At 52.2% G+C, this 22,256-nt stretch overlaps 1 protein-coding gene across 3 annotated transcripts in view; it reads right to left on the reverse strand.

Moving 5' to 3' along the window:
* The window catches only part of LOC133342296 (uncharacterized), a 150,418-nt gene that overhangs the window by 66,914 nt on the left and 61,248 nt on the right, over positions 1-22,256 (reverse strand). Inside the window, exon 3 of one of the 3 annotated variants that reach the window (XM_061551373.1) lies at positions 6,791-6,955. The exons of the other annotated variants lie outside the window; for them this stretch is intronic. Within the exon in view, the coding sequence (XP_061407357.1) occupies positions 6,791-6,955 (165 nt within the window). The remainder of the gene's footprint in view (positions 1-6,790; positions 6,956-22,256) is intronic. 3 annotated transcript variants of the gene reach the window in all.

Genomic DNA, 22,256 nt, shown 5'->3' on the forward strand with positions numbered 1-22,256 from the left:
CCATCCGTGCCACGGGTGGGCACAGCTCCCGCCGCAGTGAGGCTGCTGCTGCTGCTGAGCTTCAGCGCTGTCACGCCAAAGTTGACAGCGTTGAGGCATCGGGTCCGTCCGCGCGTGCGTCGACCGGTGATGGGTGGCACGTCAGGCCCGTAAAGATCGTCTACTGCGATCGACGCTTCAGGGTGAAGTTGCTGTTCGGGACTCGGACAATCGACAACTCGCCACAGCAATCAGAGCGTTGCCCCGACTTCAAAACGCAAAGCAGAGCAAAAACGAACGTTTGAGAATAAGCAAATTAAGTTTGCGCCGATAGTTGCCGTCCTGGTGTTTAAAATCGCTTCCCGAAGACAAACGCGAGCTTGAAAGCGTTGCATAATCCACGCGTGGGCATAGTTTTTATTTGCCTTTGTTTGGTTTTAGTTTGGGGCTTTGTTTTAAAAATGTGTTGTGTTTCTTTTGTTCTTTTGTGCCTCGGCCACTTGGCAGGGTTCATAAGAAATTGTTAGGGGGCACTTTTCTATTCCGCGCGTTGCGTTCTGTGGGGTGGAGGAGGGCCCTCGCTTTGTGTCTCCACAACGGCGGGGCCCGCGCATTGTCACCTCCCCTGCTTTTGTGTTTGGCTGGGGCCTCGTGAAATCCGTTTAAAAAACAATTCGTCGCCACCGCTATGACTTTCTTTCTTAAAAAAAAAATTACGCGAAAAAAACTCAACGGCACGTATTTAGTGAATGGGTGTTGTGACGAATGTCACCCCAAATACAGTAATTTGCTCGGAAGCCACTGGTTATGGGAGAGAAAATCTGTCACCGCTTCCTCCGGCTTGCATTCCACTCTTAACCCAAAACTTTAATCCCCTTACGAGTTCGTTCTTAGCGACGCCGTTTGATATTGTTTATAGAGTACGAGCAAAAGCGGTCTTTGCGTCCTGGCAATACGGCGCGGGTCGGGGCGCTTTCATTTCTGCTCAACGGCCACCCGCGCTGCGACGCGGCAATGCGACGACGAATATGACGACGCCGAATAAGACGATGACGAATAAGATGACGACGAATAAGACGACGAATAAGACGACGACGTATATGACGACGACGTGGCGAGGACGCGGCGAGGACACGGCGACGAAGAGGACGCAGCGACGGCGACATAACAACGACGCGTAATTACTGTCACTCGAGCGTCAGCTGCGCAGTGCGGTACATCGCGAGCCCAAGGTAATGCGAGGAGCACGCGGGATAGAGGAGCACGCTGGAAGGGTGACCCCAAACGAACTCTACATCTGCGAGGTACGGTCACGCCGTCTGGGGCTCTGTTCGGAGTAGATTATGACAAACTTTCGCTCCTTCCTTCGTCTTTGGGTGAGTGAGGGGAACCGTTTACTTTACGGCGTGAGAGCTTCTTTAGCAAGAGAGACCTGGGGGTGAAATTATTGATCATTAAAAAAATGAAAGTGTGATGATATCCATTCAACACTTTTAATTTTAAAATGATCAATAAGGGCACCACGGTGGTGAGATGTTCACTACCTCGCCTGGTGTACAGGAGGTCGTGGGTTCGATCCCGACCCTGACACCTGTATATTTGGAGTTTGCATTTGCTCCCCGTGGTTGCGTGAATTTTTCCTCCGGGCCTTCCGGTTTTTTCCTCAACATTTATAAACATGCATTTAGAATATTTTCACGCTATCAAATTCCACATTCGTTGACCTATCATTTGCGGCTTTTGAAAAAGATCTCTATGGCTCATTGCGCTCCTGGTAAAATAAAAAACAAGTTCAGTTTAAAGTTTAGTAGGAAACAAAAGGGTGAAAATAAATCGACAACAAAGGACAAATATTGTAGTCTGGTTTTTTGCTTTGATTGCGATTTGATTCATTGCTCCACTTTATTGTTTATGATTGCTTTGTCAATATAGTGACCCAGATTACTCTTGCAAATGAGACTCATGTCCTGGTCTCTAGAGTTCCCACCTGGTTAAACAAACGTACACCTGTCCATAACGTAAATAATTAATAAACAATCATTTCCATCAAGCAAAACTTTACAAAAATCCACATCTCACACCCAGCAACAACCAAAAAAAATCGCCAGCGGCTCAAAATAGCGAAATGTTATCCTGCAACACAACCCTGGCCCACACACACACAGCACTCACGCACACACAGCACTCACGCACACACACACACAGCACTCACGCACACACAGCGCTCACGCACACACACACAGCACTCACGCACACACACACAGCACTCACGCACACACACACAGCACTCACGCACACACACACGCAGCCGCACGGACACGCCGAGACGTGGCACCACCGACGGCGCAGAGCGCGTGATTGCGGCAACCGGCACACCACGGAGTGACCGGCGAGTGAGCGGCACGGGACGGAAGACGACGTGGCGGGGTAGACGCCATCCACGGCGAGCCGTGCGGGCCGGGCAAGCGACGAGCGGCAACGCGGAGGGGGAGGGGAGGGAGAGTCGGGTAAAGTGATTGCCTGCGAAAACGAGGCCATTTAATAAGATGTGCAAATATTTCCCCAGCGTGCGCTTATCTGCATCCTCTCCACTTTAGAGGAGGAGGAGGAGGGGTGGGGGACGCCGTGCGAGGAGCAGGAGGAGGCGCTGCTGCTGCTGCACCGCTTATTACGCCGCTTTGTGATGGGAACATTTAAATCAGCCCCGCGTCCCCGCTGCCACATCGCCAATAAATATGTTTCAAAAAAAAATATTATACCGCAGAGACCCGGAGAACCAGCTTGCCGCGGCGCGCCAAATGGAAACCTGTGCTTAACCTCCAGCGGTTTTCCCATTCTTTTAATCTCGCCTTTTACTTCTTTGTGATATCATCGCAATTACCAAAACTTGTTTGACTGCCAAGCCGCGCGCGTGCGTGCGTGCATGGGGAGTGGTGCATGTGGATCCGCTGTCCTGCTTAATTACTCTTCAGAGCTCCACGCCTCGACACCCCCCTCCTCGCTCCTCCTGCTCCTCCCCCCGCTGAACGCCTCTCCGCTCTCATTTGTGACTTGTGATTAATTTCCCCTTTCATGTGAGAGCGCGAGCGAGTGAATGGGACGCGGCATCGCGCCTTGGAACGTTCCGAACAGCCCCTCGGAGTTGTTTACAGGGACCCACGCGCGTCTCGTCGAATGATAACGACGGCGATGAAGCAACAACGGGCGTAGGAGAACGAGGCGCGTGGAGGGCGGTGACCCGCGCCACGCACGTTCCTTTAAATGACAAATTATGAACCTTGCCATCCCAGAAGAACAATAGCTCCAGTTGTGCAAATGGACAAAAGCCAAAGGCAGGGCAACCCAGATAATTAACGGGGGCGATGTCGCAGCTTGACGCCCACAGTGCCGGTCGGGCTTTAGACAAAGAAACCAAATTGACAGAAACATTTGTTTACTCTCAAGATTCCTGCACGGCAAACGCCTGCGTGCGTGGCGACACACGCCTCGAGCGCACACACGCACTGCTCTGTCCACTGGATACGGTCTTAGATCGTCTCCTGCGATTCGTTCCCATTGCTTGCCACAACGACTATGCCGTCGGAAAATACGATATCAGCTGAGGTCAGTCCTGGGCAGCGACCCGGAAAATCTCTCTGCGTCCGGAACACCACATCCAGAATGCCTCTCGCTACGGCGCAATTGTCTCGGCGTTCAGGTGCTGCCACGCTGGGCGTCAGGGACTCGACTCGCTGATGCAGGACAGGGCCGCCCCTCTCGCTCTGCTCCACTCGCCCCAGCGAGTCGGAGGAACGTTCCAGAGCGATGGCCTCTCCTCGCCGCGCTCCCCTCTCCGACCGAGCCGAGAGTCCGGTCCGGTGGCGGCGCTGGCGACGGTCGCGGCGCTGGTGCCAGCTTCCCGTGATATTTCCGTTTCCCCGGCTCCTTGCCGAGCGGGCTCCTCGCCGGAACACTTCTACGGCGGTCGTGAATTCGTTCGGAGGAGGCGGTGGGAGTTCGGGTGTTTTAGTCCTGCGGCGGCTTCACGAGCACTGGGAGAGTAGGGTGGCAGACACCTGGAAGTGGTGGGCAGAGGGCTCGGCTCTGTTCGTGGAAGAGCTGAGATGCGACTACACGAGCGATGAACGGCGACGTTGAACGCGTTCCGACGACGGGCGCTTGTGATTATTCGTCTACCTTCTTACGTGCGTGTTTATTTATTGTCGGTCTATAAACCCTAGAGCACTCCGCGCCACCGTCGGCTTCACAGCGCACGTGAAGGATCGCGTGACGTATCTTCGAAAAGTCGTGCGCCAGCGTCGTGGTCCAAATGAAAGAAAACCTCGCGTAAATTACGCGATTGGAATTTACGCGTCGTAGCAACATCACCCGGCTCACGGGAGCCGCGGGGCCTCGCCCGGCCTTGCCACGCACCGCGGACCCCGAGCCTCGTCCCGGGATCGTCGCCACGAGGGACCGCCCGCTGATGGACATCGCGACCGACCCCCGGCCACTGCTGATCATTTATAGGATTTAAATTTATATGATTTGCACAAGTAGGATTTACTTGTATAGAGCGCATAGATGCCTCAGCAACTCATGTAGGCCAGTCGCCTCCTTCTCACTCTTCTTTCGCTACTGCTACCATGGTTACCGTTTCTGTGAACATCAATCAATGATTCCCTCACCCGTGTTGAGGTCTACTAGACACGGACCATCTCGTCCCATCCACCACGCCGTGTGCAACCACCACGCTTGCAGGTCACAACAACACATTCACCGACTCAGCCACTCACTCAGCCACTCACTCACTCACTCACCCATTCACTCAACCACCCACCCACCCACTCACCACGCTGCAGGTCACAACACTTCTGTTCTGCTCCTTCCCTCGCTCGGCTTTGGAATTCCCTGCCATCGCCTCTCATTCCGAAGCTCTCACAATAATGGCCTTGCTCAGTTAAAGAGATGTGTTTAACCCGTATCTATTACAACTCTGCCCGTGCCGGTTGTTGCTGGCAGCTTGGTGTTTTGGACCTCTGAACCTGTGCTCAGCAACCGTGATAGAATACAAAATAAAGGTTTATATTTACAACGCTCACGTCACATCTCATTCCCACCATTCCATTGCCCTGCTGTAGTCTATCCAAGGGGACTCCCGGTGGCAGCTGTCCATGTGTGGCACGTAACGGTGTCTGGACAAGCGAGCGGGAGTGGGGGGCTGCGGTGAGTGCCGGACTGCACGGGCGCGAGCGGGAAGGCCTGCGGCGGGCAGGGCTCTCGCCACGGCGCGTCGCGCTGCCTCGTTCCAAAACCGGTGCAAAAAAACCGGGACGTATCTCACGGTCAGTTCAAAGAAGATCTCACAATTCAGGAAGAGGGGGGAAGTGCAAGGTGCACGGACCATCTGGTGTGGTGAATCACCATGACCATCGTCAACATCGTCAACATCGTCATTTCGCAGCCGGGAATTTCGATGTCATCCCGGGAAGACTTTGCGGACTTTCCCAGGGCAGCCTAACAGCCTCGCGCAGAGCGAAGACGATTTGGGAGAAAACCAGGACAGGTGGCGAGCGCATCGGCACGGGGGCGGCGGCGGTGGCGGCGGCGGCTCGGGAGGACGTGGCCGGCACCACAAAGGCAGCCGCGCCGCACCGGGGGTCGGCATTCTGATACATCATGAAAGGTGACGGCGCTAACGTATGCAGGGGCGATCGCCCCCGCTAGCCGGGGCCCCACAAAGGCAGCCTCGGGCCTCATTGTACCCTGCAGGCCCGGGTATTTACATAGGAATAAGGTTTATGGAAAAGAAGGCGCAGAGGGGGGAACGGTGGCAGGGCCCGGCAAACAAATGGAAGTTTGTGTGGCTTCTGCGGGCTGAAAGAGGCTCTGTGAAGATCAGTCGCTCCGCTGCGGCAAACAGAGGATTATTCCGGGATTCCGGCGTGCGCTGATATCTGGGTGGCCTCGCTAATTAATTCTGCAATTACCGGAGCGGGAGGCTCGCGTCGGACTCGGCGACGAGCACGACGGTCCGCCCTCACCTGGGGGCCTCTGTTGTTCACGTGCGAGACAGAGAGAAAAGTTCGCAATCGCTCACAGGCCAAATGACAGCAGCTCCCGACAACTGGACGCGGCAGCTCTCGGGAAGGAGCTTCGCGCCCAGTGGGACTGCGACGCCGTTCAACTTTCACGCCGACAAAGACGCAGATTTAGAGGCTCGGCAGCGAAACGTTGGGAGGTGCAGCGGCGTGGTGGTTAGCGCACTGGACTATGAACTCGGCGATCCAAGTTCAACTCCCGGCCACGGCTGGCATCAGTGTCGAGCGATAACTGAACCGGTCCGGCCTTAGCCCTTTACTTCAACCAAACCGCACTGACGAAGCATGGGAGCGTACGGCTAAACAGCACGGTGGAGTCTTCTTCTTGGTTCTTTCGGTAAAGTCACGTATTATGTTTCATTTTTATTATTTTATTATTTCCATTCTACGTGATTTTACCGAAAGAACCAAGAAGATGAATCCCTGCAGTCACGAAAGCTTTAAATCGAAATTTAGCACGGTGGAGGTTTCTATCCAGCAATAGACTCACATTGGCCTGACACCTGTAACGACCGTTTTCAATTTATTTCACTTTGGTTACGTGTCTGCGATTCACAACACACAGACTTTGCTTTGTTGAACAAAAATACCATCACATTTGCACAGACGCTCGAAAACCGAGTTGGGGCACATGGTGTTCAATGAACTGACACCGCATTATAGAATTAACGCGTGTGTGTATGTGTGCGTGCGTGTCACTGTGTGTGTCACTGCATGGCACGAGTGTTTACCTATTAAGAGTGCGTGAGTCGCACAGCTACCAGCCAGGGTGGGATGCGGAGTGTTCGGCAGCGTGTTCTCAACCAGCTCGTGCACAACGGCTGCATCCCGATTTCCTCTGCTCACTGAAATGCCAAGCCAAGCAGCTGCTGGCTTATCACTATAAAGGTGAAAACCTGCAATGGAAAATAAGCAGATTAGAAGGCCGGTTGTCTGCTTACAGGTGGAACTGCTACCGCTCTCCATCCAGATTTAATCTCCGCTGTCGTCAAACCAAAAAAATGACATTTTGAAAAATTCAACATTTTGTGGTGTGTGTGTGTGTGTTGAGCAAAAAAAATAAATCTCTCCAGAGCCACGGCGGTTATTCTTCTGAGCATAAACATGGTCGGAGTGTCTGGCGGACCGATGCGAAATTAATTATGGGATTGTTTTTCACTGCTCTCCGATCATTTTTCAAAACCACGTCGCGCTTTGCGGACGGACACTGCACTTCAAATAAAGAGCTTTTTGCAAAGACTTATCCAGCTGAACAGGAGAAATTACATGTTTCCCGGAGCGCCGCGTGTGACATCGTGGTGTAGAGTACAAAATAAATATATTAGCATGTGTCGGCTTTCACCTGTAATGCAGGCGAAGCGAAAATGTGGCTGATGTGCTGAAAGGACTGATGTCCTTTGATTCCTTTCTACGCTCAGAAAGCTTAACGGATGAAAGCTGTTTTAACCTTACAACGGCTTTGGCTAAATGCTGGGGTAATCGCCAGGTCTTTAATCAGAATATCAGTTAGTTGACTCGCGCTTAAAAAGATGTAAAGTATATCACACTTACTCGAATCCTGTAATGTTCTTAGCTCGCCCAGAGATTTGCGGAGATGAGTGAGAAATCCGGTTTAGGCCCTATTGCAAGGTGGCCGCCAACGCTGCAAATAATGGCGTAAGCCAAGTTTGAGAAGATTTGGGGATTGGCCGTCACAACGGGGGCTTTGCGAGGGTTAAGCCAGTGCAGACCCACAGGGCCAGCACCGTCAAAACACGGCAGAGGCAGCCGGTGCGCGTGTGCGCACGTGCATGCGTGCGTGCGTACGTGCGTGCGTGGATGTGTGCGTTGACCGGAGAGTCAAGCATTTGGGGTCAACACGGCCACGTGATTGTTCATCGGACAGCTCTTAACGACCGCTCACGTGCGCAGTTCCCGCGAGCTCGCGCCTGCGTGAGTGCGTGCGTGCGGCTCCCGATATACGCGCAGAGACGTGGCCGTGTGGGCAAATGGATTGAAATGCTCAAATCATACGCAGCTGTAACGAGGGTGGTGAGCCGCTTAACGTTCACATTTATTCTTTACCGACGAGCGAGGGCGCTGCCAATGGAGGTGCGAGGTTCCATGGCTCACGTAGTCTCAAAGGAAGGGCCACAGCCTGAACCGCTTCATTATTATGTTGGCTTGGGAAGGCAGTGTCAATGATGAATGAGATGTATTATATTTATATATTATGTTCACATATATTACGGATTTATTTTACACGTACTTATTTGCATCTGGTGTGGATATTTTTGTACTGAAGAGAGATTTATTTTGACAGTGGTACTTTTATTGCAAAATGTACGATGAAACTTGTCTCACTGGGATCGACGGATGAAATGCACCTCATGAATGTCAATTATTATCAACCAAAAATGCGCGAGTCAAATTACCGCGAGAACTATGAACGCGAACGCAGATATTACCAACGGTTTAACCGCAACAAACGCAGCACATGTTAGATCGCACGCCGACAATCACTGGCACGGGCGCTGGCGACTCGCTCGATCGCGTTCAGAGCGAAGGGCGGGCGCTAAATGTTTGAATTTTGAAACGTCTTTTGCAGTGAAAAGAATTACATTTAACGCGGAGGATTTGCAAACCGATGTTACGATTCGTTATGGTTTTTGGGTGAGATCGTAAAATGTTTTGTCGTACGCCCTCCACCACCCGACACAGCCAATTAATAGAGTTGTCACGTGATGACCAAACGTGCCAATTTATTCCTGTTCAGGCAGCCCTTCCAGTCATGTTGGAGCGCCATCCACACAACATGTAACAACTGGGTTTGATGTTTCGCTGAAGATTACAACCAGCATCATCAGGCAGCTCCCAGAACCAGTGAAGCCGTCGAAGTGGAAACAAACTAACGCGTTTGTTGACCACGTGACAACTTTATTAATTGGCTGTCGGGTGGAGGAAGATGTATCACACGATATTTTCCTTAAGCGATCTGACCCACGAATCAATTATGATTAAAATACAATTAAATAAAACTGGCATGTGTACATATTTTGGTGCTGGATTTAAAATACCTTCCCATTTCAAATGATGTGAAAGGCCGAGGCTTAAAAGCAACATTATTGTGGAAACAAGCGAGCGTGACTTGCACTGCATGCCGGTGCGATGATGGCAAAAAACACAACTCTAACAATATTATCATTCATGCGATACCACACATGCTTAATTGAGGGACATTCATAAATTAATCAAAAATACTTTTCCTGCCAATGAACCTTAATTCGAGTTTCCAAAAGATCGCTTGCATCATTTATCACCAATCCCCAAATCAATATCTGCACATAGGTGGTTGAGACACAGAATGAAAGAGACACGGGACCCCGAGCGCACTTGAATTCCGCAGAGGAGTCATAGTGCGGGTGAGCTGCCAGCAGCAGCTCGTTCATCATTCACAAGCAGCACGCTGCGCGACCGCCGAGGACGCTCGGCACAACGGCGCGCAGGCTGCAAGCCAGCAGACCCGCCGACATCACGCAACCGTGCTGCTGCTGCTGCTGCTGCTGCTGCTCACGGGGAACAGGATGGCAACACTCCCATCCAATACACCTTGCGTGCGTGCGTGCGTGCGTGCGATCGAGACTGCCGCATTGCTCTCGGCCTGGTCGAGACCACGAGCTCGTGCGATGTAATAACGCGTAAATAATGTGTACTGCTCAGAGATGGCGGGAAGGCACGACTCCAATCCATGAGCCTTCCGTGCATGACATGTGACCACCACACTGCATGTGCAATGCTCTCAGCCTTGTCTAGACTACCAATTCAACAGAGCTGAATAACTGGCCAATTTAATGAATGATAAAAATGTGATTTTTCCGATTAAAATTATTATGTAAACAATAATGTCGAGCATCTGGTGTAGGTAAGGCTGACAACATCGCACGTCCATTGTAATGGCCACATGACATGCATGCAAGGCATTATGGGAGTGGTGCCTTCCTGCTGTGTGTGAACAGTAGCAGCACACCATGGCATGGAGTCAGTTCTTCTCGCTTGTCAGATATTCAAACATTTAATTTGTATCGGCAAAAACCGCGCCCCCTCAAAGCCCCATCGGCCGTTACAAGGAATCCCGAGGGCACACCGAGAGAAAGAGGACTCGGGTGAGTTCGGCTTGCGTACAGCAACGCAGCGAGTATGTGATTACTCTGCAAGGGCGTGCTGTTCATCACGACGTACACAAGTCAAAATTGTAGCTTTGGAATTCCCAAATCAAATTACTCCGTCTGAAATGTTTTATCGTTTGTGATGCAGCAGTAGTTTATTGAAGACGTTGGATTCACGATCACAATTTTGAAAAATAAACATGTCCAGCCCTGTTGTTGATCCACCTCACCATTGGCAACCTGGGTTCGAATCAGGGTGAATAACCCGGTTCTCAAGTACAATGAGTTGATGGACTTAGCCCATCACCGATGTCTGCACAAAATACACCATCGCATTAATTTAAGTTTTTGTTGATTCGGTAAAAATTGTATTCTGACAATTGGAGATGTCGGTTTGATTTCCATGCCGCCAGCATCTGTAGCAGGGCATGTGCACAAGCGCAGGGCTCCATCGTGCGTGCATAACACTTGGTCACTTTTAAGGATTTCGAAAGTAGTTCTACGAGACGCGCTTCCGTGGGTCGTCCTGCTGCTGTACTCGACTCTGCCGGTGGACACTCGGTCTCAAGGCACGACGCTCGTGGCACAATCCCAACGAACTTGGGAGGAAAAGGCTCGTCTCATTTCACTCGACAAAAACAACAAAAGAGTGAATCCCAGCGCTCACGTCTGACTGGCGAGTGTGAACGGAGCAATGGCAGCGACAATGAAAGCGCGGGCAGGCGAGCGAGCGGACGGCGGGCGAGCGGGGGTACCGGGCGGGCGAGCGGACGAGTGGAGGAATGGGCTGGCGAGCGAGCGTGAGGGTGAGCGAGCGAGCATGAGGGCGAGCGAGCGTGAGGGTGAGCAGTGACCACCAGCACTCGCTGTCCGTGCAAAAATGTGCAGAGGAGGAATAAAATAATTTAGAGGAATAAAATAATTTAGATAATTGGGCGATTGTTGCACCCCCCTACACACACACAGACAAAGATCCCCCCCCACAACAGCGAGCACCTATGAAGGCCGGCACATTACACGAGGGGGTGGGTTGCCAGCACTACGCCCGGTCGCCTTTGTCTCCCCAGTGCTGATGTTTATACACTACACCAGTTACTCATTTGAGAATGAGTTGACCCTAGGGGAGACCCAGGATAGGTTCAGATATTTTCCACTCTTATTGGTTGTGAGTGGGAATCGAACTCGGGGTCGAAGCGCAGTGCAGCTCTAACCACTACACTGCTGCTCCCCACGCAGACATGTAAACAGAGACACACACACAGACACATAGACACACAGGCACGGTCCCTGTGACCCCCACTGGGACCCATGGAGAAGAGGAGATGAGGAGGGAGCGCAACGGGGAGCTCAGAACTGAGGGCTCCGAGGCCGAGGGAGCGACCTGCGAGCTCATAGCCCTGGGGTATCGCTGCTCACACACACATACACACACGCCAACACACACACATACACACACACATACACACACGCCAACACACACGCCAATACATACACACATACACACACGCCAATACACACGCCAACAGACACACACACATGCCAACACACACACAAAGACAAAGATCTCCCATATAGCCTTAACAGACTGTTGGGGCAAGTGCTTTCAGCGAGCACCTATGAAATCCGGCACGGTACACGAGGGGGTGGGTGGCCAGCACCACGCCTGGCCGCCTTTGTCTCCTCAGTACTGATGTTTATACACTGCACCAGGTACTCATTTTGAGGCTTAGTTGACCTAGGGGAGGCCCGGGACGGGTTCAAATAATCGTCACAGGGTGTTGGCCGTGAGCGGGAATCGAACTCGGGTCGCCGGGTTCAGAGCAGAGCGCGCTAACCGCTACACTACCGCTCCTCACTCACACACACCAATACACACACCAATACACTCACCAATACACTTATACACGCCAATATGAAGACAAAGACTCCCCATATAGCCTGAACAGGCTGTTGGGGCAAGTGCTGTTAGTGAGCACCTACAAAGTCCAGCACGGCACACAAGGGGGTGGGTGGCAAAAGCCATGCCTGGCTTTCTCCACACACAGTGCCAGGTACACATTTTAGGCTGAGTTGACCTAGGGGAGTCCCAGGACCAGTTCAGATAGGCGTCATCGATGTTGACTGTGAACGGGAACCGAACTCGGGTCAGCGGGTTCGTAGCGCAGCACTCCAACCACTGTGCCACCGCTCCGCACTCCCCCAACCCACACACACACGCTCGCACACACACACACACAGGCACACACAGGCACACAGCACTCACTTTCTGTCCACATGCTAATAACGCTGCTCTGATCTCGACTCGCCTCATTGTCTGCGCTGCTCTTGGGGAGACCGCATGGTGCGTGTGGAATAAAAGCCACTTGGAGGAGAATTTTCGGGTTGCTTTTGTGCCATGTGTGCCTGACGCCTTTACCCTTAGCAGGCTCTCTGAATATTCTCAATTAAAATGTGCTGCTGCTGCTGCTGTTACTGCAGGGGGCTTGTTATTTATACCTTCTTTTTTTTTTACGCCGCTGCCGGTAAAGAAAAGAAATCAGCGGTGACCGGGAAAAAATGAGAAAAATTTTCAATTAATTTTCAAGACTGGGCGCTTTTTTTTTCCCTTCTCCCCTTTTTACATTTTTTTTTTCGCTATTTGCGGAGTTCGGCGGGTAACGGTTAATTACGGCACCACTCGATCACGGCACTTGGCCAGAAAGGAGCGCGGAGGAGTGAATGCTCCCCCGTTCCGTGCCCGGCCGACTCACACTGGCAGCTGACATTTAGCGGCACACCTATGTGCGCATCTCCATAACAACCCCCCGTGTGATTAACAGCAACTTTGTATGCATGCGGGGAAAAATACATTACATCTGGAGGCCGCTGGCGGGCGGCCCCCATCTCACCAGCCGCATTAAAACTCGCGAGCGGGCCCCCGCGATCGCGCTCGTGCACCAGCCTGCGCTCGGCACGCTCCCGTCATTGGCCGCGCAGCGGTGGCGCCGGTGGGAGAACGCGGCGCTTCGTCGGCGCTGACGCCGTAAATATTGTCACCCTCGTCGTTATCATCACCGCCGCCGTCAGCTCATTATGGCACGCGAACCGCCCGGGGCCTGCAATTAGATATCGATCAATTTCTGCCAGGAATTCTTTATCAGATGTTATGTTTTTTTTTCCCCTCTCCCCCCCCCTTCTTGTTATTCGTTTTCTGAAATCTGTCTTTACAAAAAAAGAAAAACGTTTGTCCCGTTGACAAAGCGGCGACGTCCCGCGCCCGCGCGATCCTTCCGCCCCGCGAGGTTTGGGATCGCGCAACGTGACATCCGGGACGACGCGGTCGGCGCGGATGAGTCGCCATGGCTACGCTGGCGGCGGCGGCGTTGTCGTCGCGCGGGCGACGGTCCCACGGGTGCGCCGTGACCCCGGAAGGTTGTGACGCGCAAGGTTGTGATGCGCGCATCGCAACCGCGTCTTGGCCGGACGCTCGGGGCGGTTGGCCGGCGTCGGAGAACGCGCGTTCTGCCCCAACACCACGTGGGGTTCGTTCCCCCAGGAACCCGATATTAGTTCCCCCCCTAGGAACTGGCATTTGGGAATATTTGTGAACAAAAGATAAAATAAATAAATATCAAGTGAATTTATCGTGCACACGCAGATGGCCTTCATTTAGAATCAGGAGAGAGCCAATTGAGATCAAGAGCCTCTCTTTCAAAAAAATAACCAACACAAACGTCTACATCCACGAATTCTCAAATACAATCTGAACCTTCCCGACCACTTGACAAACGCGCGCTCAGTTTCCTTCAATTATAAAGTGACTCTCTCAAGCTGCCCTTGCGGTTGTAGCTTTGTGCTAACCAACATAGCCACGAACACCGACCCCTCACTGTAACCCCGATCTCCTCACCTCATGCATGTCACCCGCCGAGCCTCAAACGTTCTCAACCGGATCTCTCACCCTCACCCCTAACCGGTGATGCATGGGCCGGGCGAGCCAGGGTGAGTCAGGACGAGTGTCGGGGCGCCAGCTCCGGCCAGCTGCTGGCACTAGAGACCTCCACATCCAGTGTGTTGTATCAAAATTTGCCCTACGCATGCGTTGCTTATACCAGAACTGTTGCTAAACGGCATTTGCGGCGGTGCTAACACACACACACACAAACAGAACCAAGCAGCCGCCGGGTTCGTCACCAACACTGTCCCGGAGGGAAATAATTTCGTGAGCCTTCTTCATCTTCACGGCAAAACGCTCTCCCTCCCAGTGTTCGGAAGCCACGGAATCTAAATTGAGAGCTAATTTCTCTAGAACTGCTCAGCTTGTTTTCCTTCCCCCGCACCTTCGATTGGCACGGTTTGTCTGCGTAAGGTGGTGCGCGAAAGAAGTTCAACGTACGTCGACGAAGAGAGAAAATTCCAAGCAACAGAACGCGGGCAATCGTCTCACTCTGTTGACTTGTACATGAGGCGCGTCAGAAATCCGCGGCTCCAGAAGAGCGGTAAGGTTCGCCAACGAGCCATTATCCAGCCAAATGCCTGCATGCGTTTTTTTTTTTACGTTCGATTTTTATTTGCTACGCCGATGATTCCGTTTAGCACAGCAGCAATACAAACAAAAGGTAAAAAAAAAACATCAAAATATTGCACGGAACAAGTGTACAGGGTCCATAAGAAATATTGCACGGCTATCAAACGCGGTGTTCAACGGTCACAAACGAAACACAAGCGACTCAAAAGACAGTGCAAACGTGTGCGGAGCAAGAGGTGCGAGAAGACAGTTTAGGTGCAAGGCAGCCCTGAGTCTTTGCCTCGCAGAGAAACAAAGAGGGGGAGAGCCAAGGGAGGGAACAAAGCTGTGGAAGAGCGGCGACTTGGAGCAGCAACGCGGAAATACTTTTGAGCAAACTAAGTTTTGGCAAATGGAATTCGAGCAGAAATGTGGAGCAGGTACTTTGAGGCTACGAGAACGAGTGAGAGGAACTGAGTGGTCCTCTAAGTAATGGGTGGATTTGTTGAGGAGGAACTTGAGGATGAAGACAGCCCAGTGATGTCCTCTCCGGATATCCAGGTGGGACAGATCTGAGTTGATATAGGGGGCATTAAGGGCAACATGGAGAACGGAGTGGTATCATGGAATAAGACGCGTTAAGGTAGATTCAAAAGCTCAGGCAGTTAAATCTTGTGACTGCAGGAATTCAATACGAAAAGCTAGGCAGCTGACAGTCTCACAATTCATGAAATATTGGAACTCGAGGTGGAATACGGCGTTTGTTTCTCTCAAGGGATCCAATGTTGGTTTTCATCTCGTTGGCGATGTGGGCAATGTGGGTCTTGAAAGGCCGCTTGGGTCCATGATAACGCCGAGATATATAAAGTTCTCAACCTGCTCAAGAAGGAGTGAGTCCAGAGCCACAATGTGCACGGGTGGTGGGACAGGTTTAGGGCAGCTGGAGAATCACGTGACTTTGTTTTTAAGCGTTGAGGATAGGTTTTTAGGGCATGAAGTCGGAGGTCCTTCAAGTCCTCTCGCAGATGCTGTATTAGCTCCTCCAAGGAATTTCCAGAGACCATCAGTGTCCTCAGCAAAAGAGAAGAATGTCAGAGTGCAGGTTGGAGAGGCCCAGATTGTTGACGTACAGAGAAACCGGGACAGGGCCCAGCACAGAGCTCGAAGGGACTTCTCTCAGGTCGTGTAGGTTCTGTAAGATGATGCATTACTGACGGAGGCAATGTGACATCGGTCGGATAAGTAGTTGCAAATCCAGCTGGTTGCACAATCCGAATAAGTTCAGACATTTTAGCCTTTGCAACATTCCAGCACGATGCTGTAGACAGGTCGAGGGACAGGATGGTGCAAGGATGACCAGGCTCAAGACTGTTGAAGATAGAGTCAAGAGCACTGGGTACTGCAGAGCCTGTCCTGTACATTTGTTTCAAAAGCCAGATTGCGTGGGATGGAATAAGCCATGTTCTGAGATGACATTTGTGATTTTAGGATCTTTGATTTTACGATCAAACACCTTGATGAGTTGATTGAGATAGGGCGGTAATTGTTAGGGTCATCTGTAAAGCCGGCATGAAGACGAGGAGACACGGGAGCAGTTTTACATTCTGGAGGGAGGGAGATGTTGAAGGTACAGGCCATCATCGGTGTTGCAACGAAGTTCCCAACGAGGTGGGGGGCAAAGGTGGTGACCACCGCGGCGCCCTCTGCATCGTCCCCGTGAGCGTTGCCCACCCTCCTCCCCCCGTCGTCACTTCCCTGGGGGGTCATTCTCTCGTCAAGTTAGCAGCTGTCGTGTGAAATTTGTAAGCGTCCGCAGGACCGTCATAACAATGCTGCACCACTCAAGAAAATTGTAAGATATTCTCCTCCTCCTTCCGATGCCCGGTGGTACGTCCCGGTTGTCTTGCACCTCACAGGTGGCAACCCTAAGCCCCAGCCCGCTCGGCACCAGCGGGCACCGCCATATTCCAGCGCCGATCACGGGACCACTCGTCCCGCGACGATCGCCGGCGCGATTGTTTGCCGTCGCGTGACAAGCAGCCATGGGCCTCGTGCCTCAAAACTCGAGTTGCCCGCTCACTCGCCTGATCGCCCACCCGCCCGCTCGCCCGTCCACTCGCTCGCCCGCTCACCGAGTGTGCTAATTTAGCAGGGCCGAGGCGTGTTATTGGTTACGAATCCCGGACTTAAAGCGCGAGCGGCGGGTTCGGGGCGGGTGGCAGCGGGAAATGGGCGTCGCGGCGGTTGTGCCACTGTACAGTGCAAGATAAGCCAGTCCCCTCACCCGCGAGGGGGGGGGGGAGCGGATTTACTGGGGGCCGGGGGGGGGGGTTAAGCTCTACGGATCAGGGAAGGATTCACAATTTCGTAAAAAGCCAGGGGACCCTGGAATGAAAGGGCCACGGAATTCCGAAGCGCCTGCTAGACGCGCCACAATAAAGGGGCCCCACCGACCGAACGCAGATCGGATTAATTAATTCATTAACGAGCCCAATCAGTGCAGGTGAAGCACGGGGGGACGTCCGGCCGTGCGGCGGGGGGGGGGGGGGAGCGACGGGGGAGCTGGAGAAACCCCCCACTCAGCTCACAGCACCACGGTTCAACTCCCGTTACATCCCACTTACAAACCCACCTGCACCCCCATCGCATTCTAACTACACCCCCCCCCCCCCTGCTCGTGGGATGTTGTGGTTTGCAGGTTTGCATTGGGGCACCGTGGCGGTGAGATGTTAACTACTTCCCCTGCTACAAAGGTCGTGGATTCGATTGCAACACTGAAGCCAGCTGTATATTTGGAGTTTTCGTGGAGTTTTCTCCAGGTCCTCCGGTTTTTCCCTCCACATTCAGGATGAACATCACGTTTTTACAGTATTTGGTTGCTATAAATTTCCACGTGATAAGCCACTTCGTTGAGCTATCATTTGTGGCCAGGTCGCCTCTGAAAAAGAGCTATTAAACTCAGTGGATCTTATCAGGTTAATAAAAAAATAGGTTAGTTTAGTTTTTAATCAAATAAAAGAATGTGCAGGAATTATAAATGTTTAGACTGCAAATAGACCAATCCGTGGTCTATTTGCTTGGTTTTGAAAACTGCTATTAAAAGCCTTCATAATTCATAATTGAACACACATTTGCGACGTAATATCATGAGACCTGAATTTCTGTGACATTGAATACATTTTCTTGACCGATGTTGACACTTGGCTGGGAATCGAACCCGGCTCGAAGCACACTAACCACTCTGCCACCGCTCGCTCCACCTTTTAGTGAAACACGAAAAAATAACTCGCCTCCAAATTTCGACATCTGAGTCGACACGAAATCTAATTTTACAGCGGCGCGTGAAGCTTCTGAAGAACGCTGCGCCACCTCTCCGTGCGCCGAGCATGCAATTGTCTGCGTGCGTGCATGTGCGTGCGTGCATGTGCGTGCATGTGCGTGCGTGCATGTGCGTGCGTGCGTGCCACTGTTACTCTCGGACCGAGCCGGCTCGCCGCGCCGTGTCGAAGGTGGGCGCACCTCTGCGCCTCGCCGATTACGATGGTGACAGCGCCAGCGCCGCGCCACGGATGGTGCCGCGGCTCGGAGGCGGAGAGGACGCGTGCGACGGGTACAAAAATAATAAAACTCAGGGGCACAATTATTCGCTATCATCCCGGAGAGAGAGAGAGGCGCGCACACAAGCCTCTAATGGCCAGCCCACTCTCACGGCACAAAAGAATTGCGCTAAATGAAAGCGGGACTGCTAGATCCTGTTACACTCATTCTAAAAGCACTCGACGCTAAATGGCTTGTGCGGAATGGAGGGCCCAACGTGCCCCCTCGGCGTCGTGTAATTAAAGTCCACGATCTGCTTTGTATAATTCATGATAGCCGGACCGGGGGAGGGGCCCGGGGTGCATTTTTATTTTCGCGAGCAGATGTCTAGTTAGCGGTGCGCTGCCCCGGCACCTTGGCTCGCTGTGTGATCACACGCGGCGCGCGCTCAGATGGGATTTTAACCCAACATTCTGCGGCACCTTTTCATGGCCACGGCTTCAATCGCCCCTAATCCACCATCAAAGCTGCCTGCAGCAGCAGCCGGAGAGGGGGGGCATGGCCTGGGTTAAACCGGCGAATGACAACCGCCTTCTGATTAGAAAATATACATTTAGCGTTACGTGTCAATCCGCGCCGGAGAGAGGAGGGACCCGGGGAAGCGCGGCGCGATCCGCTATTTTTTTTTTTTAAACGATATTTCCGACGGGTCGATGAAACGCGTCGCGAATGTTGGGTTTTATTTGGGGGACTCAAGCGATAAATTATGGAGCTCCCGGGAGTGGTGATGTAAGGAGCGAAACTCGCTAAACGCATCCGAGAGTATGAGCCATACGCACTTTTAATAACTGCACGTGAGAGTCAAAACTTCCGATCACGAGTGTTCTTGTAATCGTAAGAGAGCCTGGCTGAGCCTGGGTAAACACCGCCATCACCCGTGTGTACGCATGCGTACACACTCATCAAGCGCCCGCTCTTTAAAAAACACATTTTTCTCTGAATGTTGTTCATTAATACTAATCACGTCATTATCTCTCGGCTTAGTTAGGAGTTGCAACGTAAACATGATGAACACAAAATCAGTTACGAGCCTAATTGCGTCCCACGGGAGCGGGAGGGGTATGGGTTTTTCCGTATTTGTTTTACTTGTTGCATTCATTAGGGATTTTTTTTCTTTCTGGAATTGACGCCTGTGTCATCAACGTGTCCACGTTCGTCCTCTGCGGGCACACACACACACGCACGCGTTACGCGGAGGCACAGCCTAGGCGCACGCTGTTTTTTTGTAAACGCGCTCGCATTAATTAAATTAATCTCTGTTGTGCTTGCAGATTTTTTTCATTCCTTAACCAATCTGATTATAGCGGCGCGCACACACTCACACACGCGCTCTGAGGTGTGGCGTCGCCACGGCGGATAACGAGAGGGGGAGCCGTGCGGAGCGAGGAACACAATGGCGAGCTTGTGCTCGATGCATTCACGCGCCACGGCTTGCACACACGCGCTGGCACGCACACGCGCACTGTCACGCACACGCGCACTGTCACGCACACGCGCACTGTTAGTACACGGAGCACCCAACCGAGGGGCAATGAGGACCAGATGCCCCAAAACTAACCCCCCCCACCCAACAATTAGCCTCGCAATTAACCCCCCACCCCCCCACCCGTCCTACCACCACACATCATTTTAGATTAAATATGCAAGTGTGTGTGTGTCTATGTTAGCGATGAGTTTCGGATTTTCGTACTTATAAGGACAAATTTGGACCACGGATATTCTGGTCGTTCGACACCGGCGTTACGCGACACCGCGTCGGCAAAAGCACCGAATCGACGTCAGATTCCAATTTCCGGATCGATCCGGAACCTATTTTCTCTCATTTTTTCGACCGTCTGAAATTCCATATCTCGGCTCGATTTTCAGACTTTTCAGATGAATCTGAAAATTGGGAGGACATTCCCTGTGCACATAAATTAAAATATATATCGCTCTTGACCATGAGTTGTATTCCAATTGTGCTATCAGTGTCGTGCCAGAGGATGAATAATACATTCTTAAATTCTGTTGGAACTCTTACGGTAAGCAGTGTACAACTTTGTGGCAGAAGATTGGTGGCTGGCAGCACGAAAAGTCTCATGAAGTCTCCACAAAAGACTGCTCACCCACGCTAACCAAAGAGTGTTCGTTGCCAATGAAGTGTAGAACCGCCCGGATTGAATGCGATGGTTTTCTTTGTGCAGTCATCGGTGACCTGTCTGAGACCATCCACTCGCTAGGCTCTAGAAGCCCGGTTAGTCACGGGCGGCTGACACCCAGATTCGAACACAGCCTTTCAACGGTGCTGGCCCAGTGTCTGTGAATTCGCCGTTATTAACTGCCCTCCCCCTTCCCCCCCCCCCCCCCCCTGCGTCACGCAGCCACCTCCAATGTTAACTGCAATGCTTACTGAAGGCAAAATTCGTAGACACACCAATAAAACCGGATAAGATATTTTACTTGAAAATGGAAATTTGGCCACGGCTTTTGATTTTTAACACCGGCACGTGGACCCAGGACGAAAACCAAGACATCTACTTTGCTGGGATTTTTTGATAAAATTTCACGAAAGATATTTTGATTGTAAGATAAATAAATGCGTAGACTTTTTTTTCCCTCCTGGAATATCGAAACATTTTGACTGAATTGCATCTGACTGAATTGCATGTGCGCGGTCGTTGCGGTGGTACTGTTTTGTGTATTCCGTGGCAGTAGAGGGGCAGACGAAAAGATCCCCCGTATAGCCCTAACAGACTGTTGGGGCAAGTGCTGTTAGTGAGTAGCACCGATGAAGGCCGGCACGGCACACGAGGGGAGTAGGTGGCCAGCACCACGCCGGGCGGCCTTTGTCAGCCCAGTGGCGATGCTTACACACCGCACCAGGTCCTCATTTGAGGCTGAGTCAACCTAGGGGAGGTCCAGGACCGGTTCAAATAATCGTCACTGGTTGTTGGCCATGAGCGGAAACCCAATTCGGGCCGCCGGGATCATAGCGCAGCGTGTTAACCACTGCGCCACCGCTCTCCGCGCGTGGGAAAACACGCACGCGCACACATTTTATATATAACGACGACACCTCCCATTGGGACAATTCCAACACGACGGAGTCGACGTCTGTGCGTTGCGACATACAGCGAGCACTGCAATGGCACGGGAGCGCACACGTGTACGCGTGTGCGCACACCAGTACGTGTTCCAGCACACGTGCGCGTCGTGCGCGTGTCCAAAGGCAAAGATTCCCCGTATAGCCTTTAACAGACTGTTGGAGCAAGTGCTGTTAAGCGAGCACCGATGAAGGCCGGCACGGTACACCAGGGGGTCGGTGGCCAGCACCATGCCCGGCCGCCTTTGTCTCCCCAGTGGCGACGTTTACGTACCGCACATGGTACTCGTACGCTCACGTACGTCTGCGAGCACAGCCGTGAAACAACAACCCCTGGCACACAGGCGGCTTGCGTCGATCCGATCCGGCGAAGACGTGGGCGGTGGTGGCGACGGCGACTAAGTCTCCCGGCCGCGCTCGTGATCCGAGCCACGGGACCCGCGCCGTGGAGGCGGCTGAGACTCGGCACCAGAATGCACGAGTCAGCAGTCGGTGGGCGCGCCGCGCGGCACCGCCACCCCCAGCGCATTCCCAACCGCTCCCCGCAACCCCGGCAACTAATTGGATTAATAGGATCGGATTAAGCAGCAACAAGAAAAAAATGCGCAAACAGGGGCAGATTGAAGCTAAGGTAAATTCCGGCTGTGACCTTTGTTTACGCAACATTTGCATCGGGGGTTTGGGGAAAGGAAAGCAGATTGAGGAAAGAGGGAAAAATTGGATTTGCGTGTGGGTTATTTTTTTTTTACGCTCCCAAAATTAAAAGTGGCGTTAAAAAATAAAATTACGTAGAATAGATATGGAGTGTCCGACCTGATGTTCAACGTTGGCAAGGATTAATTGCTCGTTACGCAACCTTCTGATGTCTTACGTTTGAACCGCGTCCA

The sequence above is a fragment of the Lethenteron reissneri genome, chromosome 14 (assembly GCF_015708825.2).
Source record: "Lethenteron reissneri isolate LAM-NWPU_2019-01 chromosome 14, ASM1570882v1, whole genome shotgun sequence".
In the NCBI taxonomy this organism is placed as follows: Eukaryota; Metazoa; Chordata; class Hyperoartia; order Petromyzontiformes; family Petromyzontidae; genus Lethenteron; species Lethenteron reissneri.